Source organism: Salmo salar, chromosome ssa20, assembly GCF_905237065.1.
Source record: "Salmo salar chromosome ssa20, Ssal_v3.1, whole genome shotgun sequence".
NCBI lineage: Eukaryota > Metazoa > Chordata > Actinopteri > Salmoniformes > Salmonidae > Salmo > Salmo salar.
In genome coordinates this window covers 71,486,194-71,504,977 of record NC_059461.1, presented here as the reverse complement: position 1 = coordinate 71,504,977, position 18,784 = coordinate 71,486,194, and the positions used below count along the sequence as shown (strand labels likewise).

Here is an 18,784-nt window from a genome sequence, read left to right as displayed (position 1 = left end):
GCCACATGGAGAGAAAGGAGGGGTCAGCTTGGTCTGCTTGCAGGTCAGTTAGAGATCCCAGAAAAGGAAGCCCGTTTTGTTTCTCCATAAGGCCACAGTGTTGTACAGACTGGAGAGGCCAGGGCAGATGAGCAGACCTTCACACGACTCCTGGGACCCCGGTTCTGCACCTTCTCCCTGTCAGTCACCCAGGTCAGCGACAGGACTCACCCCCATCCCGTCTGGTTCCTTGACTGTGGTGAGCACCAACAAAGCTGAGATCTACGTTTGTTTTGGTCTCCACAGACGACGGCCTTAGTCACAAACGTGAATCCAGACGCCATTCTTAGCCCCCCAGGCCTGTATGTCCACGGCTGTCATGATGGGACCGAATGACAAGACACAGCCACCCAGCACATGAAATGGAACCCGTGGCTACTGCACTACGTACAATAATCTAGAAACCTCACATTTAGCCCAGTCTTCACAGCCCAATTCCTTCGATGTCGCGATATAATTGTATATATGTAGTTACAGCTGAGAGTGAAGTTAGTTCTCCATTGACAGAGTGTTTTCTATTGAGTTATACATCCACAGCATGATGAGAATCCACAGGCAAAGTTGTGGAGTGAAAAGTCAGATAGGAACGGAAAAAATCAGATCGACCTTTATTTAGTTACAATATAGATTTCTTTTTAAAATGTACAAGTAGTTTATTTTCCTTCAAGTTCTTTTGGTGTGTGGGGGAGGAGAGGAGTTGGCTTATTCTGACGCAATACTTCGTTGTCTTTTCTGCATTCAACCATTTTTAATTTATTTTTGAAACGTGGTGTAAAAACCCAACAAACAAAAACAAAACAAAGAAAGTATTCCCAAATCCAGTGGTTGTGTTCCTCCATCGAAGTGTTACGGGGTGTATCTGGAGGGCTGGTAGGGCCAGACTCCAGAGATTAGGTGAGAAGAAGGGGTCTAGGAGGGGTGTGGTGGAGCTGAGAAGGGGTCGGGGGTCAGGAAGCAAGGTTCAAAAGCTGTCAACCCAGGTACCCAATGCTCGTTCTGCCAGTGTGCGGTTCACTGATAGCAGCTGGAGGGAAGCGGAGAGCAAGATGGAGAAAGATAGATTCATCAGATTAGTGTCAAATAACATCATTGATACCGACAGTGTAGTTAGCCAGTCATTGGAATGTTTCTCTGAAATGTCTAGGTTTGTTAAATACAGAAGTATATGAACCATACACCACAAAGAATACCCACGTCACCAAATTTACATAATTCTATTGTAGTATCTCAAAACATTTCCATGCCAAATCCCATGATCAATGTGAACGTACCTCTTCTCCAACCATATTCCATATCTGGACCAATGGGAGACCAGTGTTGTTGTCGTAGTTTGTGACCTGGAAGACAGGAAACAGCCGGGTTAGCAACAAACGACCTTCTGTGAAGCATGCAGTACCTTCCAGTTAGCCTCACGGTGCTGCATGCTGGATTTTTGTTACCTGTGCAAGCAGTGCTACCCCTCTTGTCATCTCCTCCAGTGCTGAGGTGGCCTCGTTTGAAAAGCTATTCTCTCCTGTGGATTGATGCATTTATAGATGTTAACGCAATTGACAACAGTAGATTTGACGACCTTCCACAGGCAGGATGACTTTGGAACGGTTTGACATTCAACTAAATTTGTTTCTTGATTTTGGAAATTGTTCTTAAGAATAAGACGTCTATCGCAATTATAAAGTGATACCATGTCAAATAGCTAAATAAAATGACATTACCTGGAAGGGGGGCGATGTTGTCCAGTAATACTTCTGCACCTTGGAATGGTAATGTTACGAAGTCCGACCTGAACATAAGGATTTTACATAGAGTCAGTGTGCAGAATGGACTGCCATCCCTGCTTACAGAACATTCTGTTCCCTATATGATACACAACTCTTTTTGACCAGAGGGGGGGCACACGAATACCTAGCAGGACTGGGGTCTATTTTATGTAAACTGAAGTCTATTTAGGAAAGAAATGAAGAAAAATGTAATGAAAACAGCTTTGAAAGTATGGAAAGATGCCATTTAATCTGAATTTCAGTTCTGAAAACTTTCTCTGAATAGACTTGAAATAACATTGTGTCTGAGGGGGGCCCACCTAATTTGTCGTAGTGTGTCAATTTTCACTCTGTCATAGCCGCCATAGTCCACATATCGGATCTCAACCTCGTTGGTGTCTTTGTAGAAGGAGATGACCTGGGCCCTCCACCAGGCTCCCTCTACCGCCGGCGCCGCACAGATCACCCCCACTGAGACAGAGAGAGGGAGAGCATCGAGTCTGGATCACACAACTGGTTCAAAAACATCCAGTCACACGTCCCTCCTTGGGGGTCTCTTACCCTCAGCAGGTGAGGGCAGGGTGGGTGTCTCTGGCTGGGAGTAACACAGGAACATCTGCTGGTCCAGGCTGCGCAGGGCGTGGTACGTAGGGTGTGTGTGCTGCTGGACGAAGAGGTGACCCGCCGACACAATGTTCACTACAATCACCTCTACGGTCACACCACTGGGGAGCAGGAGCTGGGAGAGGAAACACAAGTTCACTTTCAAAGGAGACGCCATTAGGTTAGACATCTTTTAGTTAAACCAAGTCTTGATATCCATTTGGGGGACCTTAACTGTCGTGCAAATAAAGCATGTTTGAACAGATTTGAGAGGCAGGAAGAAAGACACCATCCAGGCTCTCTAGGTGCCATCCTTACCCAGGAGGTCATGGGCAGTGAGGGCAGCGACGGCAGCGTGAGCGGCAGAGATGGGGGGGCATAGAGGTTGGTCAGGTCCAAATCCTTAAACTTCTTCCCAATCAGGGACAAGGCTTTGTCCACCTGCTGCTGGGAACCTAGAACGGACACACATTAAACCAGCAGAATTCTACCACCAGTTCACCATCTACAGCCAAGTCAGTCCTGCTCCTTCTGACAGTACAGCATTATACTACACCTCACCCTCTATGTGGCAGATCTGGAACTCTTGAGTGTAAGGCAGGGTGGAGATGTAGATCTTCGCACCAGAGCTTTGCTTCAGGAAGCTCACGTATCGCCCCTGTTTCCCAATTAACCGACCCACCAGATGCTGAGAGAGAGAACAGAGACAGAAGAACACATTACAAGGAGATATTGGGTTAGAATTTGTGATTTCCTATGAAAACTAGTCAATAAATCTTGTCCCTGTGGTGTGTGGGACAGGATGGAGCAGGCTCACCTTTGGCACCTCAATCTCCCAAACGATGAGTTCAGAGCCCAGAGCCATGGCAGGGCTGCCACTGTCCCTAGCTCCCATGGTGCAGCCACTGTCTACCGAGTCCATGCTGTTCACATCCGAGCCTGGACACACAGAGTTCTGAGTCAGACAGGTCTTTTACTCGCCTCACAATTACAAACCCAGACAAGACAGCTGTCTCTCACATAAACATGTACCATACAAACACACATGACCCGCCTAGATAAACTGAAGGTCCAGAAGATCCTCATAAAATACCAAAAACACTAAATAAAAATATGCACATTCACAAGTTGAAGACATTCACCAGATCACCATCCACACATAGGTCATTGAGCTGCTCCTCAAACAAACCACACACGGGGCATAAGACCACTTACTAACCTTGATCTAAAGTCCACACATACAGGCACACACCACCATGGAATATCTGATCACAGTGCTGCTCTGACAGACCACAAAACACAATGACACTCGACTTCACCTTCTGTGTGACTGTGACCTCTAATCTTTTCAGGAACACCCAGCTTTAGGTGTGACTCTTCATGTTTGTGACACGGCCACAGTCCCTATAGCCCCAGGGTGGTATCTAGTAGAAACACAGTCCCTATAGCCCCAGGGTGGTATCTAGTAGAAACACAGTCCCTATAGCCCCAGGGTGGTATCTAGTAGAAACACAGTCCCTATAGCCCCAGGGTGGTATCTAGTAGAAACACAGTCCCTATAGCCCCAGGGTGATATCTAGTAGAAACACAGTCCCTATAGCCCCAGGGTGGTATCTAGTAGAAACACAGTCCCTATAGCCCCAGGGTGGTATCTAGTAGAAACACAGTCCCTATAGCCCCAGGGTGGTATCTAGTAGAAACTAGAGGTCGACCGACTGATTTTTCAACGCCGATACTGATTATTGGAGGACCAAAAAAAGACCGATAAATCGGCCGATTTTTATTTATTTGTAATAATGACAATTACAACAATACTGAATGAACACCTATTTTAACTTAATATAATACATCAATAAATCAATTTAGCTTCAAATAAATAATGAAACATGTTCAATTTGGTTTAAATAATGCAGAAACAAAAAGTGTTGGAGAAGAAAGTAAAAGTGCAATATGTGCCATGTAAGAAAGCTAATGTTTAAGTTCCTTGCTCAGAACATGAGAACATATGAAAGCTGGTGGTTCCCTTTAACATGAGTCTTCAATATTCCCAGGTAAGAAGTTTTAGGTTGTAGTTATTATAGGACTATTTCTCTCTATACGATTTGTATTTCATATACCTTTGACTATTGGATGTTCTTATAGGCACTTTAGTATTGCCAGTGTAACAGTATAGCTTCCGTCCCGCTCCTCGCTCCTACCTGGGCTCGAACCAGGAACACATCGACAACAGCCACCCTCGAAGCAGCGTTACCCATGCAGAGCAAGGGGAACAAATACCTCAAGTCTCAGAGCGAGTGACGTTTGAAACGCTATTAGCACGCACCCCGCTAACTAGCTAGCCATTTCAAATCGGTTACACCAGCCTAATCTCGGGAGTTGATAGGCTTGAAGTCATAAACAGCGCAATGCTCGGGAGTTGATAGGCTTGAAGTCATAAACAGCGCAATGCTTGAAGCATTGCGAAGAGCTGCTGGCAAAACGCACGAAAGTGCTGTTTGAATGAATGCTTACGAGCCTGCTGGTGCCTACCATCGCTCAGTCAGACTGCTCTATCAAATCATAGACTTATTATGTTATAATGAACACGCAGAAATACGAGCCGTTGGTCATTAAAAATGGTAGAATCCGGAAACTATAATTTCGAAAACAAAACATTTATTCTTTCAGTGAAATACAGAACCGTTCCGTATTTTATCTAACGGGTGGCATCCCTAAGTCTATGTTACATTGTACAACCTTCAATGTTATGTCATAATTAATTACGGCCTTTGTTAGGAATAAAAGGACTTCACACAGTTCGCAATGAGCCAGGCAGCCCAAACGGCTGCATATACCCTGACTGCTTGCACGGAACGCAAGAGAAGTAACAATTTCCCTAGTTATAAGAAATGCATGTTAGCAGGCAATATTAACTAAATATGCAGGTTTAAAAATATATACTTGTGTATTGATTTTAAAGAAAGGCATTGATGTTTATGGTTAGGTACATTGGTGCAACGACAGTGCTTTTTTCCACAAATGCGCTTGTTAAATCATCACCCGTTTGTCGAAGTAGGCTGTGATTCAATGAGAAATTAACTGGCACCGCATCGATTATATGCAATGCAGGACACGCTAAATAAACTAGTAATATCATCAACCATGTGTAGTTAACTAGTGATTTTGTTAAGATTGTTTTTTATAAGATAACTTTAATTCCAGCTAGCAACTTACCATGGCTTCATGCTGCCCTCGCGTAACAGGTAGTCAGCCTGCCACGCAGGCTCCTCGTGGAGTGCAATATAAGGCAGATGGTTAGAGCGTTGGACTAGTAACCGGAAGGTTGTAAAAACGAATCCCCGAGCTGACAAGGTAAAAATCTGTTGTTCTGCCCCTGAACAAGGCAGTTAACCCACTGTTCCTAGGCTGTCATTGTAAATAAGAATTTGTTCTTAACTGACCTGCCTAGTTAAATGTGTATATAAAAAATATTTTAGAAATATATATATATATATATATATAAAAAATATATATATATTTTTGATTATGAAAACCTGAAATCGGCCCTAATTAAATCGGCCATTCCGATTAATCGGTAGACCTCTAGTAGAAACACAGCCACAGTCCCTATAGCCCCAAGCCGGAATCTAGTAGAAACACAGCCCCTATAGCCCCAGGGTGGTATCTAGTAGAAACACAGTCCCTATAGCCCCAGGGTGGTATCTAGTAGAAACACAGCCACAGTCCCAATAGCCCCAGGGTGGTATCTAGTAGAAACACAGCCACAGTCCCAATATCCCCAGGGTGGTATCTAGTAGAAACACAGTCCCTATAGCCCCAGGGTGGTATCTAGTAGAAACACAGCCACAGTCCCTATAGCCCCAGGGTGGTATCTAGTAGAAACAGCCACAGTCCCAATAGCCCCAGGGTGGTATCTAGTAGAAACACAGCCACAGTCCCAATAGCCCCAGGGTGGTATCTAGTAGAAACACAGCCACAGTCCGTATAGCCTCAGGGTGGTATCTAGTAGAAACACAGCCACAGTCCGTATAGCCTCAGGGTGGTATCTAGTAGAAACACAGCCACAGTCCCAATAGCCCCAGGCCAGTATCTAGTAGAAACACAGCCACAGTCCGTATAGCCCCAGGCCAGTATCTAGTAGAAACACAGCCACAGTCCGTATAGCCTCAGGGTGGTATCTAGAAGAACAGCATCTACAGTGAGGGAAAAAAATATTTGATCCCCTACTGATTTTGTATGTTTGCCCACTGACAAAGAAATGATCAGTCTATCATTTTAAATGGTAGGTTCATTTGAACAGTGAGAGACAGAATAACAACAAAAAAATCCAGAAAAACGCATGTCAAAAATGTTATAAATTGATTTGCATTTTAATGAGGGAAATATGTATTTGACCCCCTCTCAATCAGAAAGATTTCTGGCTCCCAGGTGTCTTTTACACAGGTAACGAGCTGAGATTAGGAGCACACTCTTAAAGGGAGTGCTCCTAATCTCAGCTTGTTACCTGTATAAAAAGACACCTGTCCACAAACGCAATCAGATTCCAAACTCTCCACCATGGCCAAGACCAAAGAGCTCTCCAAGGATGTCAGGGACAAGATTGTAGAGCTACACAAGGCTGGAATGGGCTACAAGACCATCGCCAAGCAGCTTGGTGAGAAGGTGACAACAGTTGGTGCGATTATTCGCAAATGGAAGAAACACAAAAGAACTGTCAATCTCCCTCGGCCTGGGGCTCCATGCATGATCTCACCTCGTGGAGTTGCAATGATCATGAGAACGGTGAGGAATCAGCCCAGAACTACACGGGAGGATCTTGTCAATGATCTCAAGGCAGCTGGGACCATAGTCACCAAGAAAACAATTGGTAACACACTACGCCATGAAGGACTGAAATCCTGCAGCGCCCTCAAGGTCCCCCTGCTCACATACATGCCCGTCTGAAGTTTGCCAATGAACATCTGAATGATTCAGAGGACAACTGGGTGAAAGTGTTGTGGTCAGATGAGACAAATGGCGCTCTTTGGCATCAACTCAACTCGCCGTGTTTGGAGGAGGAGGAATGCTGCCTATGACACCAAGAACACCATCCCCACCGTCAAACATGGAGGTGGAAACATTAGCTTTGGGGGACAGGACAACTTCACCGCATCAAAGGGACGATGGATGCGGCCATGTACCGTCAACTCTTGGGTGAGAACCTCCTTCCCTCAGCCAGGGCATTGAAAATGGGTCGTGGATAGGTATTCAGCATGACAATGACCCAAAACACACGGCCAAGGCAACAAAGGAGTGGCTCAAGAAGAAGCACATTAAGGTCCTGGAGTGGCCTAGCCAGTCTCCAGACCTTAATCCCATAGAAAATCTGTGGAGGGAGCTGAAGGTTCGAGTTGCCAAACGTCAGCCTCGAAACCTTAATGACTTGGAGAAGATCTGCAAAGAGGAGTGGGACAAAATCCCTCCTGAGATGTGTGCAAACCTGGTGGCCAACTACAAGAAACGTCTGACCTCTGTGATTGCCAATAAGGGTTTTGCCACCAAGTACTAAGTCATGTTTTGCAGAGGGGTCAAATACTTATTTCCCTCATTAAAATGCTAATCATTTTAACATTTTTGACATGCGTTTTTCAGGATTGTTTTGTTGTTATTCTGTCTCTCACTGTTCAAATAAACCTACCATTAAAATTATAGACTGATCATTTCTTTGTCAGTGGGCAAACGTACAAAATCAGCAGGGGATCAAATACTTTCCCCCCCCCTCACTGTAAGGACTAACTTCATCCAAAACTATGAGTGGTAACTAGCCAGCATACTGTTCTGTATTAGCCACCATCACCAGCAAAGAACATTAAGTTGAGAATATTATAATTATTATTTAAAGCATTTCATAGATTTTCAAAATAGGAGATGTGCTTTTCTTTGCTGGTGGCAGACTAGCTTGTTTGGCCCACATCGGTCATGTACTCTCCCAGCTACTTTTTGGAGATCACATTAGTTGGAATTGAAAAGCTACATCACAGAAGAAGAGAGTTAACCCCCCTTTCATACACTCTAGCCTACTTCTGAATAGATTAATTTTACCAGATCTAAGACCAAAGCCGGTGACATTCCAAATGATTAACACTTAGTTTGTGCAACATTTCCCTCAGCTTTTTAATGTTGGTAAATGTACGACAGACAAGTGTCCATGAGCGTCAATCATGCTCTGTCTGGGTATTTGAGCAGCTGAGGGGGGCCATGTGTAGATCAGTGCTGGGGTGTGCCATGAGCCTGACCCCACTACAGGGTGTGATGTGTGCTCCTACCTCCAGACTGATCGGTCTCAGTCTCACTCATCCCATGAGAACCGTTCCTCAGGCCCATGCCGTTGAGCCTCTTCACTTGGCCAACAGCCCCCAGCACATGGCCTGGTAGGGCTGCCATCACCTCTGCCTCGGTCACTACCTCTTCTGGGGCTTGGGGCAGACCACCCTCCCTCTCAGACATCCCTGACACCTGGATCAGATCCTCCCGGCTCTCCCTGCTCTGCTGGTCCTCACTGCTGACCCCATCCTCAGAGTGGCACGTACTACAGGCCGAGTCCTCTGCCACCATCACCCCTTCATCTCCCTTCAGATTGTCCAGGTTGCTAGGCACGCCCCTCACTTCTTGCCTCCCCTCCTGTGAGGATGCTGGTGCCCAGGGATTAATCAGTGCGTTCGCTGTCCCCATTGGCTCCCATGCCGGGGCGGGCGGGCAACCATTGGTCATCCCTTCTTTCTGCTGCTCTCTCCACTCCGTCTCAGCGTGGCTTATTGGGGAGGGCCCTTCCTCCATGTTCCTTGTGAGTGGCTCTTGCTCAGAGCATGGCCTCCCATTGGCCAGTGGGGTGCTTCTGAAGCTGTGCTCAGTGGCGGATTGGCCGAGCCAGGTCTCTGGACAGGAGGTAACACTGAGGACCTCCTGGGTGGCTGCAGAGATGACCTCAGTGATCAGACCTGCTGCCAGGTACTCCAGCTCCTCAGTGCTGCCAGGTGCACCGTACTCTTGCTGGGGGCCTTGGGCTGGGGAGGCCAGAGTACTGGTCATGACGGCATGGTAGGAGCCCTGCGATGATGTGGGGGTCTCTGGGAAGAGGGGTTCATGTGTGACTACTTTCAGGGCCCGGGCCGGCATCTCAGCTGAGATGACAGGCGAGGAGGGCAGCTCATCTTTGGTACTGCTGGAGGGGACTAGGAGGGCATCTATAGCCACCAGCTCCACCAGCAGGTTCTGGGTGAAGGCCACTGCTGCCTCATGGGCTGCTGCCACCTCTCCCTCTGGATCGGGCCTCTCTGCATTCGTCAGGTCTGCTGCTATGGAGGAACTAGTCGTGGTGTGGGCCGTCTGGGAGAGCACAAGTGCCTCTGATGCTGTGGAGATGGTCTCCTTCACTGGAGCAGGGACCTGCTCGGTAACCGTTGATTTCACCGGTACTGTAACCAAGGCAATGGTGGCTGGCAGGCTCTGCACAGTGGCCCAGTGTTCTCCCGGGGGGCCCGAGCTCTCCTCCCTGGTCTGTGTTGGTAAAGGCGAGGCTGCGGGAGAACTGCTCCTGGGTGTCTGTCGGCAGCTATCTACACCAGGGTCTGTGACTGCGCTGGCTCTGTCTGGGTGGTGGGAGGCCCTCTCTGTAGGTGAACAGGATGTACTCTGTACCTCTACTGCCTGGGCCTTAATGGCCGGGATGTGAATCTGAGCTACTACCTCCTGTTCCGTTGACCGTTGCTTGGATGGTCTGACTCTGCTGCTGGCTGTTCTCTCTCTGCAGCTGCTGCTGGTTGTGGGGGTAGTGGCTGTACTGCAGGGGGACACTGTCCCTTTCTCTACCAGGCCGTTGCTGCCCTCACTGAGAGCCGGGGACGTCAGCAGGCCCATGGCCGCTGCCCCCTCTTCGCTGTCGTGGTTGGTGATTCGCTCTTTCTTGCGTGAGATGTACCACCACCAGCCTATCAGCGCCAGCACTCCAGGCAGCGTGTACGGGACAATAGACCGGAACCTCAGTGGCATCTCCTCAGGACCCTAGCAACTACACCTGTATGTGGAGGGAGGGGGGGGAGAGAGTGTGAGAAAGGCAGAGGTTAGCTTATTGGAGGGAGATATGTGCATCTTTCAGTTTCACTCATTTTGAGATCAGGACTATAATGTCAAATAGGATATTAAGTTAAGACAAACTGGCGAACATTTTGAATAGCCTAAGGGTCTTGTTTGACACTTAGCCCAAAAGATAGGCCTGCGAGTTGCATATCTCTGGGTATTATGATAGTGTAAAGACCATAGCAGGTACACTATAGCACTGTAGTGTGTACATGTGTAATCACATCCACTAGAAGGGTGTGCGAGTGGCAAATCGATTCAAAATGGATCAGCCTTGACAATAAGCACGGCACTGGGAGAACAACATGTGATGATCAAAAGGAAACTGTCCTATGATAGCTAAAAATACTGGACACAAAGGCTTTAAGGAAATAAATACTTTAGAAACGATCATGGTTGTTAACAGGTGCGAGCAGAGCTTCAAAGAAATGACAGAAAGGAAACCTGATGAGGCGTTACTCCTGAGAATAGGCCTAGACTAACGTTACTCCTGAGAATAGGCCTAGACTAACGTTACTCCTGAGAATAGGCCTAGACTAACGTTACTCCTGAGAATAGGCCTAGACTAACAAATGACAGTGAAGTCATTCATGCAAATCTCTCACACCACACCCACTTGATGAGCTACACAATGCTTTCGGATGCATACGACACTGAAGACACAGCACTTTTGTCAACAGCTCCTGGTGAACAAGGTCGCAGCGGCCAGAACATAATATACTCCTTTTGACTGTTGACATGAAGTAACTTCTTGTGGATGGTGGCAGTATTGAGTAGCTTGGATGATTGACGTGGCCAGAGTAAACTGCCTGCTACTCACTCCCAGAAACTAAGATATGCATATTATTAGTAGATTTGGATAGAAAACACTGAAGTTTCTAAAACTGTTTGAATGGTGTCGGTAAGTATAACAACTAATATGGCAGGCAAAAACCTGAGAATAAATCCAAACCGGAAGTGGTTTGTAGTTTTTCAATTGATTCCCTATCCAAACTACAGTGTCTGTGGGGTCATTTTGCACTTCCTAAGGCTTCCACTAGATGTCAACAGTCTTTAGAACCTTGTTTGAGGCTTCTACTGTGAAGTGAGGATGAATAAGAGCTCCTGGAGTCAGAACACTGCCACCAGGGCATGAGGCTCAGCCATGCGCACTCACGTGAGAGGTAGCTCAGTTCCATTGCATTTGAAGACAAAGGATTTCTCCAGTTGAAACTTTATTGCGGATTAACGATAAAAACATCCTAAAGATTGATTCTATACATCGTTTGACATGTTTCTACGAACTGTAATGGAAATGTTGGAGTTTGACCTGCGCGTCGTGAATTTGGATTTGTGAACTGAAGGCGAACAAAAAGGAGGTATTTGGACAAAGGATGGACTTTATTGAACAAAACAAACATTTATTGTGGACCTGGGATTCCTGGGAGTGCATTCTGATGAAGATCAAAGGTAAGTGAATATTTATAATGCTATTTCTGACTATTGTTGACTCCAACATGGCGGATATATTGTATGGCATGTTTTTGTGTCTGAGCGCCGTACTCAGATTATTGCATGGTGTGCTTTTTCGGTAAAGCTTTTTTGAAATATGACACAGCTGTTGCATTAAGGAGAAGTTTATCTGAAGTTCCATGTATAACACTTGTATTTTCATCAACATTTATGATTAGTATTTCTGTAAATTGATGTGGCTCTCTGCAAAATCACCAGATTTGTAAGTCGCTCTGGATAAGAGCGTCTGCTAAATGACTTAAATGTAAATGTTTTGGAAGCAAAAGATTACTGAACATAACGCGCCAATGTAAACTGCGATTTTTGGATATAAATATGAACTTTATCGAACAAAACATACAGGTATTGTGTAACATGAAGTCCTATGAGTTATCTGATGAAGATCATCAAAGGTTAGTGATTCATTTTCTCTATTTCTGCCTTTTGTGACTCCTCTCTTTGGCTGGAAAATGGCTGTGTTTTTGTGTGTGTAGGCGCTGACCTAACATAATCATATGGTTTGCTTTCGCCGTAAAGCCTTTTTGAAATCAGACACTGTGGCTGGATTAACAAGAAGTAAAGCTTTAAAATGGTGTATAATACTTGTATGTTTGAGGAATATGAATTATGTTGTTTTGAATTTGCCGCCCTGCACTTTCACTGGCTGTCGTCATATCGATCCCGCTAACGGGATTCAAGCCATAAGAAGTTTTAACATACACATGCCTGTCAAAGCCTGATACCGGAGATTGATCACGCCACGGTTTTCTATTGCCTCATTGAGAAACGTTCAAACACAGAGACATTCCCATGGCTTGAAGTCATTTGTGTCTACTTCTGAACTAAACCAAGCTGCAACACAAAGACCTAGTTCCTAATAGGAGAAGCAGCTGTGCCACCATCAGGGCTAATGTTTAACCTCACTGTACCTACTGGGCATGCCCAGCTCCTCCACTGCTGATTGGTCGAAGCACTCAATGTTAAAAAAGGAAGTCCGTGCATGCCTTTCCTTAACAGACCCAGACTGTAGAAGGAAGGAATGCATCACAGGGCTGACTCCCTCAGCTGCCCCCCTCTTCTTCCTTCTCCCAGCCTACTAGGGTGTGTGACGGCTGCGCTTCCACTGCCCCTTAGCAAGCACCAATACACACACAGCAGACACATACACAGGAGCCAGGTCTGGGTCAACATGAACCTGGACTTTGAACTCTATGGCCCGGGAACATGCAGAACACACTGTGAAGCTGAACTGACAGAGCCAGTGTCAGTCTGTACTGTACAGGTAGGGTACATGAAAGGTCACATTCACAGAGCGGCTGTGTATGAGACGCTAATCACTGTGGTTTTAACCAGAGTTCACTTCCTTCATAACCACAACTGAGGCGGACTTGACTTTCCAATGAGCAGAAACTTGTCCCATTGATATTAGCCATTTGCTTAGATAATGGTTTGAAAATGAGGACCTTCCAGGGCCATTTGTATGAGCCCATTACATATTTAACCTGGTGAAGGGACAACAGCACACAGCAGAGGGCAGCAGAAGCAACACACTAATGACTTCCTAGAAACTTCCACACCTGACAATACGGACGGCGTGAGAACCTCAACGAGCCTCTTGTTTTACAGAGCTTATGCAGCTATAAGAGGCTCTGAGATGAATGACATGGGATTAGGAGAGGTGAATTGTGGGCTGCCCTAACACTGACCCAAGTAAAGGTATTGATGTGCAGGGGGAAAATAGGTAGGCTTCAAATGCCTCCAGAAAAACCAAGATCGGGTCATTTTCAGTAGGGCAGAGATCAAAAACAAAGGTCTTTTGACCAATCTCACATAGGATATTTTTCAGATCTGATCAGTCAAAACACCAATTAGTGGGATAAATTTCGGGCTGCCTGTGTCAACACAGCCTTAGCACCTCCACATCTCAAAACCTGTTCTCCTTATTGGTCATGAGCCAGTAGTTTCTCTATCAAAACAGAGCATCAGTGGCATGTTCCACAGTGAATGACAAGGTGCATGGACCTGGTTAGTAAATTATACATCCCTTGCTGTCCATTTCAATAGTGTCCATAAGCAAATTAAATAAATGATGTAGCCTTACCATATATCCAAACTATGGTAGTATGCTTATTTGGCTAACTAAAAACCTTGTGTAGGCTGAAATACAGTGCCATCAGTCCTCTTTCACCTTTGTAACAAATGTATGCATTCTAAAAACATTATACAACATCTAAACTAGCAGACTGGAGACAAAGCCAGCCACAAAAACTATTTGCTCCATCATATTTGGACTTGAGGGGCTTTCCAGAAATCCAATAGTGGATTCCTGAAGGCGGGATATAGTAGGGCAGTGATGTGGGGGGAGCAGGAGTCACTGGGACTTCATGGTTGAAGGACAGGGATTAGATCGGGGTCAATCAGATAGCATTAGTCACACAGGGTAAGACTGGCAGGACCACCCCCTCCCTGTCCCAGAGCAGCCCCCACCACCACTATGACACCACCTGGCCCAGTTGTGGCTTCTTAAGCATCCCTACATAACCAGCTAACCGTAACATCTGCCCCAGGGTAGACAAAAACCAACATGTCACCGTCATATATCCAGGCTGTATCACAACCGGCTGTGATTGGGAGTCCCATAGGGCCCAGCGTAGTCCGGGTTTGGCCGGTGAAGGCAGTCATTGTCAATAAGAATTTGTTCTTACCTTGCCTAGTTAAATAAAAGGTTACATTTAAAAATGTAAAAACTATGTGGCCTGCACAGCACAACAGTTCTCTCAATAAAACGGGGTAGCTTTAGGAGTTTCACATTGATATGTATAGGATTTTCTGATCAAATGTTGGATGGAAGACATTGGATTGAAGGTCTAATATCATAGAAATGAACGAACAGTGGCGTTATATGATATTAAAATGCATTTTAAGAATATTGTGCTGGAGAATGTTATTTAACTGAATAGATTGCAAGTTGCAAGACTCTTCATCACAACACCAATGGAGTTGATAACTTGAGCAACCACCAGATTGATAATGCAGAGCAGAGGAAGCCAGTCCCTGGCAGTTGTGCATGAGGCTAGCCCTGTTCCAGCCTTGTCAAAACCATGTCTGGATTTATAGTGACATTCAATCATGGCCCTCATCCTGAATAGCCAATGTAGTCAGCACCATTTAACTTAATATGGACTGATTAATAACCATGACAACATTCTTTATCTAATACTAGCCACCAACATGGTGGAAGATATCTAATGTGAATGAAACAGTAAACTGATCAAGGCTACGTCAGTTTTGCACAAGGCCAAATAGGGGCATCTTGCGGAGTAAGGCTTTAGTAGAATACACACACACACACACACACACTATAAAATCATACCATGTTGGATTAGACAACATGCTGGAACTAGTATCACTTTATATGCTGGACCTCAAGGCTGGTTCATCAGATTCCTCTAGTTATGCAGACTAGTTTAACAAGCGAGACCCTTCCTGAAGTTCCATGACACCTTGCTAGCTAAAGTCGCACCCCAGACTCCTTTAACTAATTTGTCACCTGATTTACTTAACCAAAAGCACATCAACAGGTAGTCCAGGTATCCTCATGACATGGCACTAGACGGGTGGGGCTTTCCTCTTTAGTTGTCTATTGATCCTCTATAGTTCGTACAAGCTGGATGCTGATGACAGAGTGCACCCATCAGACCAACTCCTTCAAGTTTCTAGTTGTCTAAAAAAATAAAAACTATTTTTGCTCAAAACATATTTCGGGGTACCATTACGTGTACATTACTGTATGTATACTGGATATTGTTTTTCAAAAGGAAAAGTTCAAAAGTCGCTAGATCGCAATAAAAAAAAAATCTGTGTCATGAGTTGTTCTGACATTCACCTTCGACAAGGTTAGAATAAACAACGCCCACTACACAAAGTTAGTCCAGTCGCCTAATAAAGGATTTAGTTACTGTGTTTCAGTCCACCGCCTGCCTAGACATGCCTGCTTACTGGAGACTCGACACAATCAAGCTGCGCTGCTGTACGACCTTGGAGGTAGATAAGGGAAGGGTCACTCGGCATTTGCTTTACATGTTACAAACCATACAATGCGCTGAGCAGTTTATTACACTGCGATGCTGCATCGGGAATACGAGGCAACCTTGTAAAACACACCTACGATTATAATGCTTCTCCCCCCAGTCGAGAGCGTTCTAGTCCTCAACTGTAAGCAATCCTACGAGGAGAATTAATCCCATAGCAGTTTACACAAATGTGATGGCGAATATTTACATTACAGTTCCATTGGACACTGACTGTGTCCTATAAAACCGGGCCTCAATGAACGTTTCAGGGAATATTTGATGGTTGATTGAGCAGCCTATATTTGTATCGACGTTATGGGGCTTCAGAAATAGCCTATGCACAGCTACTTGACAATCTATAGCAAATACTTGTCATTCCAGAGCAGAGGCTGACAAATCATGGCAAAGTTGCGAGGCTCCCAGCGCTTGTGCAATAGCTGCATATGGGCAGAGTGTTTGGGCTAGGTAACTTGCTAGCTATGACCTACACTAAGTGTAATAAAAAGCATGGTAGGCCGCAACGCATGAGGATTTGCAATGTATCACGTTTGCCGGGTAGCCCAACACTGTTGTAACAATAAACACATTAAAACGAGTTAAATCACAATGACTTTAAATGATTTAACCAAACACGATATATTCGAGATCTTGGCGAAACAGTGCATTTATGTGCCTAATTAATTTAAGCATTAGGCTACGGTTAGCCATTTTCGTTGACACTATCACACTGACACTTGTATCACAATGTTACTGTTAGGCACGCGACGAACTGTTCAGCTACCGTAACATTTACATTGTGTCCTGGCAGTCGAGAGAGTAGATCGTGACCAAACGTCGCATATATCGTGCATTATGATATTGTGGTAGTCATGTAGGCTAGCCTGGCAATGCTAGGCTAACTCTGCAGCGTGGGCCTCGAAACCTTCACGTTAGCTTGCTAGCTGGACATCGTGGATAACCACCTTGTTTGTTAGCAATTAACATGATCCGTCCAAGCAAACTCATGGACACCAAATTATTTATATGTTGAGTCCATTATCATTTTAGGACGCCGAATAAACTACATAGTAAGATGTCTACGTGCAACATGTATTCAATGACAAGGGCTGCAGCCGCTGCACGTTTCTAGAATGACGATACATTTGTAACCAATTTAGCGAAACAACTACCGTTCCATTTATCGTTATGAAACACTTTGTAGTGCAAAATTGTAGCCAACTGGCGCAACAACTCCAGATTGTTACATTGATGTAGCTAGCCATGCTACATATCAAACTGACATCTTCTGTGGGTCTCTGGCTGTCAATTTTACATTAGCAGCTCAGGACAATACTTACAGTATACAAGCGTCCTCCGCGCCGCCACGGTGAATTAAAGTATCGTGATATAAATGTACGTATTCCGGGCCCGACTCAATCCCAGCGTGTACCCCCTACACTGTCTCTCTTTATCCTCCCCACGTGTTGACCATCCAAGCACTAGACTCTAAAAACAGACCTAACAGCTGATCAAACCTCGCGATAACAATAGAGACGGTAGTCTCGCGGGGTCATGCAGATGCAGTAAGGTTTTATTGTAACTAAGGACACAATTATCTCTGAGTAGTTCTTGAACTAAATATCCTTTCACATGAAACTGACTTCCTCGCTGTACATTGTCTCTGTCTCATTGGACATAGGGATAAGTCCAGAGGCTGCTGAGGGGTGGACGACTCATAACGTCTGGAACGGAGTAAATGGAATGGAATCAAACACATGGAAACCATGTAGTTGACACCATTCCACCTATTCCGCTACAGCCATTACCAAGAGCCCGTCCTCCCCAATCAAGGAGCCACCAACCTGTGGGAGAATCTCAATGACAACCTCCTTGTGTCCTCTCCTTGCTTCCTTCTCAAAAACCATTGGATGAGAAAGCTAGAAGTCCCTCCCCTCCGACCTTTTACTCCAATGAGGAGGAGAGGGGACGAGAGGAGTACGCAATTGTGATTGTCCCATAGGCATAGGTTGTCCTCAGCATTGTAGATTTAGTTCATGAGCACTTCTACTACCCATAACTTCAGATTGTGTAAAAAAAAAACTAAAAAAACATGGCTTTTAAGTAGAGAACTAAACTTTTATTACTAACACTGGAATAATTAGGTGTATTTTTACACACATTATACAGCAACTTACTGCTTTACAAAAAAGCTAAATTATACAATATCATGCATTTACAGTGTAGGAAATAAACTTTTTAAAATTGTACAGAAAATATTTACAGAGTTGAACATTCCGCTTAAAAAAAACATCCACCAACACTCTAGAGACAAAGATGTTGCACAGCAATAAAACATGCCACTCCACAAAACCCTTCACTGTGAATCAGAATAGTGCATGTCAACCACTCATTTAAGAGTCTATGGTTACTCACAATATATGTCCTTGTCATCCCGATGGACACCAAGTGGCCATCCTAGATCCTGAAGGCAGCTATTAAAAACTGACATGTTCTTCTGACAGTTACTCTGTTCATGAATTCACCCAAACTATTTGTCCTGACAGTTGTCTAATCTTAGTGGTCACAGGGATTCAAAAACAATACATACATACATACACCTTGATATTTAATTGAGTAAATTGCATGTTGCTGACAGGTGTATAAAATCGAGCGCATAGCCATACAATCTCCATAGACAAACATTGGCAGTAAAATGGCCTCACTGAA

The 18,784-nt window shown here is 45.0% G+C and overlaps 1 protein-coding gene across 1 annotated transcript; it reads right to left on the bottom strand.

The window, feature by feature from the left end:
- Nucleotides 1-630: 630 nt before the first annotated feature.
- On the bottom strand, nucleotides 631-17,750 carry LOC106581263 (A-kinase anchor protein 1, mitochondrial). The gene is made up of 11 exons (XM_014163213.2): nucleotides 17,416-17,750; nucleotides 8,705-10,452; nucleotides 3,217-3,338; nucleotides 2,961-3,087; nucleotides 2,718-2,854; nucleotides 2,358-2,535; nucleotides 2,117-2,267; nucleotides 1,752-1,819; nucleotides 1,479-1,552; nucleotides 1,311-1,376; nucleotides 631-1,063 (listed from the first exon to the last, which is right to left on the bottom strand). The coding sequence occupies exons 2-11, from the start codon at nucleotides 10,425-10,427 to the stop codon at nucleotides 1,001-1,003; spliced, it is 2,709 nt and encodes a 902-aa protein (XP_014018688.1). The 5' UTR covers nucleotides 10,428-10,452; nucleotides 17,416-17,750; the 3' UTR covers nucleotides 631-1,000.
- Nucleotides 17,751-18,784: the final 1,034 nt, after the last annotated feature.

Bases quoted from the DNA above. Each gene is read 5' to 3' on its own strand.
- LOC106581263 (XM_014163213.2), bottom strand. From the start codon at position 10,427: ATGCCACTGAGGTTCCGGTCTATTGTCCCGTACACGCTGCCTGGAGTG. The intron at 3,339-8,704 runs GTAGGAGCACAC...CTGTGTGTCCAG, and splicing joins TGAGACCGATCAGTCTGGAG to GCTCGGATGTGAACAGCATG. The intron at 2,855-2,960 runs GTGAGGTGTAGT...TGTCCGTTCTAG, and splicing joins CCAGATCTGCCACATAGAGG to GTTCCCAGCAGCAGGTGGAC.